At 41.5% G+C, this 4,093-nt stretch overlaps 1 protein-coding gene across 5 annotated transcripts in view; it reads right to left on the bottom strand.

Annotated features, from left to right (window-relative positions):
* Positions 1–4,093, bottom strand: part of LOC101847411 (pre-mRNA-splicing factor CWC25 homolog) — a 25,664-nt gene that overhangs the window by 3,640 nt on the left and 17,931 nt on the right. For all 5 annotated transcript variants that reach the window (XM_005093122.3, XM_013079635.2, XM_013079636.1 and 2 more), the window contains one exon: positions 2,587–3,554. In XM_005093122.3, the coding sequence (XP_005093179.2) occupies positions 2,587–3,554 (968 nt within the window). The remainder of the gene's footprint in view (positions 1–2,586; positions 3,555–4,093) is intronic.

Here is a 4,093-nt window from a genome sequence, read left to right as displayed (position 1 = left end):
AGAAGAAGAAGAAGAAGAAGAAGAAGAAGAAGAAGAAGAAGAAGAAGAAGAAGTTTTATTCAAACAACAACAACAATAACAACAACAACATCAACAACAACAAGAATAACAACAATATCAACAACAACAACGACAACGACAACAACACCGACAACAAGACGATAAAAGAAAAGGAAAAAATTGAAGAAAAAAATTTTAACGAGTAAAACAAAACTAGGTATCACAATTTTCACTCAGTGTCAAACCTCTTTAGAAAAGCCATCAATATAAAAGGATCGAGAACTATTCTTTACCATGTCGGTTGGCTGTTTTTCCCTTGTGGGGCTAGCCTGTGAAACGTGAGTTGTGAACATTTTTTTCAAGCGAGTAACATGGTCAAACAAAGATTTCATTGGGTTAATGAAGGATAGGACAGGGATTTTTCTGAGATTCATCGCACGGAGCATAAAGTACACCTGCGTAAAGCGAGGACGTGTGACGATGACTCACATAAATAATTCATCTGAGAATAGGTAGCGTCCCCTTGATTGACGATGCAAGGGGACAGCAGCCGAACAAATCGATGACGCTGGCCTATTTCCGGCTCACATTACTTGGAAGAACCAAAGAGGTTATAATAGTACTAGAGGTCGCAGCTGTGACGTCACCAGCGTAAACTCACTATGGCTCTGTGGCCCACTCAGCTCGCTTCATCGCCATTTTTGAGAGGATTAGAAACAGCGCTTGCCCCATGCAATGCCTAGGTATTCACAGAGTTTGAAACTCAGTTCAGTTTTATTGTATAGTTTTCTTTTTTGTTGTTGTGTTGTTTAATCATATAACCTGCATGCATACACAATACGGCACCTGCTGGCCGATTGTGGAAAACAAAAATGCACTTAAATCTGGGCTACAAATGAACAGAGAGGTATACTATGAGGTATTGTTTGTTTTTCCCGGGTGGGGTGGGGGAGGGGCGGAGGGAGACAAAGTGAGTAATTGAGTTTGTTAAGAAAAAGGACAATTTCATACACTTAGAAAATATATTGCTTTTATGTCATGTTGTCTACACTCTCCTTCTACTTGTACTGATACAAAGCCTAGGTCTTCATAGAATATGAAGGGGGTTAAGACTGGGTTAATTATCTAATACATTAACTCGTTATTGTGTCAAATTGGACAATTACTTGTAGGCTTGGATACTGTAAATCACTTATTATATGGATCCTGTGCGCATACCCAAAGAGCGTTGTTTAATATCGGGTACAAATAATTATATACTTGTATTTCAAAATGCAACACTTAGATAAATAGCCGGTATATCCAAAACGTAAACAATATATTCTAAAATTGGAGTTTATTTTCAATGGTGTTTGGCTACAAAACACCCCATCTTCCATGAACCCCTACTGCTGCTGTTTCACATTCTGTTTGGCAAATGAGACAGAATATTACGCCGGTCTTATTTGTGGGTAGTTACGCCTGGTTGGCTACTTTTATATTGTCTCATCTCAACAACATCGACAGCGGTTTTCTTTTTTCGTTCATCCAGCCTTGAAGGTGTACTAGAGCTGCTGTTGAAACTTCTAGCAGCTTCCTAGTCACGCTCCTGATTTCAGGGGGTTGATACGAGCGCCTTGTTGTGGTCAGCGGTGCAATCTAGACATACTGTTTAAGCGACGCACAACAAAAGTTTTCAATAAAATTATGTTTTTTTTATATAAAATGTTTAACAAGTGATCATATAATCCATCTCATTCATTGTTCTCAATTTTACTCACCCATGATCTCACCGTGTAAAAGGCCCCTATTTGCGTTATTTTGATAGTATCTGGCTCATTTAAAGATAAACAATCCCAAAAATCCTTATGAGTACATTTTAGCGAAAGGAACATCATATGAAAAAGAAATCAACATCAAAAGACCTCGCAGAGTATCATTAATCCGTGATTGAAAAGTGTTAGTGTGCACCGACTGGCCTTTTATCCCTCTCCGAATGGCGGCGCGGTGCCCCTCAAGTTTGACACCCGTGACGTCACAGTTAAGACCTCTAGTTCTATTCATAATCTCTTTGGGAAGAAAAAATAAAAGTACACTCAATCTGAAAACGTTACTAAAGAGAAAAGAAAAATGGATAGCCTATTATAGATCCTAGCCTTGTGCCCCAAGACCACATACTGTCATGGCCGAGTGCGAGTGCACTATGGGCCACACCATTACTCTCATGAAGGGCAAAACATCAGTCTCGCTAAAGTGAATGCGCGTGGCGGTTTTTCATTTGCTTCGAATGGTGCGCTCTACAAGCCTACTGAACTGGCAATACGTCTGGGTGCTTTAGATTTTGTTTTCGGCGTATGCAACTTAATTTGGTCATTTTGTAAGTGCTGAATATTAGAGATACGCTAGAGAGAGAGAGAGAGAGAGAGAGAGAGAGAGAGAGAGAGAGAGAGAGAAGAGAAGAGAAGAGAAGAGAAGAGAGAGAGAGAGAGAAGAGAAGAGAAGAGAAGAGAAGAGAAGAGGGGGAGGGGGGAGTGTCTTACTTTAACAAGGATTTTTTAAAGTATTCTTGAAATCCAGCCACCCATGAAAAGTCATAGAAAAACTTACTATGAGACCGTACTGGCGAGACTGAGCCATCTTTGGCTTGTCTTTAGCGCTGCGAGATCTGCCATCCTCAGACTCAGACTTTCCACTGGAAGATGAGCTAGAACTAGCCCTCTTCTTTTTTGTCTTCTCCTCTCTTCCTCTCTCTTTCCGCTTTTGTTTTTTCCGATCTGGAGAACTGTCCTGACTTGAAGATGATGATGAAGATGAAGGTGATTTGGAGGTTTTTCGGTTTTTGACAGAGGTAAAAGAACTGCCCTTATAGCGTCCTGGCCCTTTATTGGAAGCATGTTCATTGAACTCAGGAGAGTGCGACCTACTTCTGTTTTGTTTGCGCTTTGGAGGAGAATCTCTTCGAGAGCGCGATCCACTTCTGCTTTGTTTGCGTATGGGAGGCGAATTGCTCTGAGAGAGCGACCTACTTCTGTTTTGTCTGCGCTTGGGAGGAGAATCGCTACCAGCTCTTTCCCTTCTTTTGGCCTTTTCGTATCTGTCAGAGTTTCTAGCACCCGCATTATCACCCCGCCCTCCTTTCCTGTTCTGATTCAAAGGAGGCTCATTTTCCCTTCTCCTCTTAGAAACATCTCTTTGATCCTTGTAACCTGGACTGTGACTCCTACGAGGTCGAGCTCCCTCTTGATTTCTGCTCCCTCGGCCTCCTTGATTTCTACGCCTGTCCGGACTCACACTCATCTTTTTTGAAGTCCTGTTTCGTCTGTCAGTATTGTTACTGCCACTTCTATCTCTTCTGTTTGGTAATCTATCACGTCTGTCCATATCACTGCTTCGACTTCTACTTTTATCTTCCCTATTCCTTCCTCTATTCCCACCTTTACTCTTCTCAACTGCTATCTGCCTATTCCTTTCCCAACTCTCACTCCTTCCTCTCTCAGCCCCCCTCTGTTCAGCTCTGTTAACATTTCTCCCCCTAGCTCCTTGGCGGGCAGAGTAGTTCTTGTGCGGTCTATCACCTGGCAAGAAAAGAATTTACAGTAAGGCCATGAGCATATAATTTTTTGTACAGTGCAGCCTCTCTATAACGACATCGTCAGGACCAGAAAAAAATGGCGATATAGAGAGTTGTCGTTATAGAGAGGCAACCAAAAATTATGATATATAAAGAAAAAAATCGGGCCTGGGCACCATGTCGCTATACAGAGGATGTCATTATATCTAGGTCGTTATAGAGAGGCTGCACTGTATGAGTTCAGGGACCACAGCAACTGACATCATGGAAAGAAAAGACTCGAATTCAAAGTCCCTTTGCAGTGAAACACTAAAAGTAAAAGGATGTGTTGTACCAAAAATCAACCATTTTATATGATTTAAAGCCTGGGTCGATAACAGCAACAACTTATGATTTAAAGCAGGGGAGTACAACAGGTGGCTCGCCAGGCCAGTCAATTTGGCCCTTGCTGACCGTTTTTATGTTCGTAATTCAATACATTTGTTGTCATTATATTACGTACTTTGATAATGGCTGGCCCTAATTTTGGTTTCTACATGCCAA

This window comes from Aplysia californica, unplaced genomic scaffold, assembly GCF_000002075.1.
Source record: "Aplysia californica isolate F4 #8 unplaced genomic scaffold, AplCal3.0 scaffold00058, whole genome shotgun sequence".
NCBI lineage: Eukaryota > Metazoa > Mollusca > Gastropoda > Aplysiida > Aplysiidae > Aplysia > Aplysia californica.
Note: the sequence above shows the minus strand (reverse complement) of the source record. Positions and strands in the feature narration are given on the sequence as shown.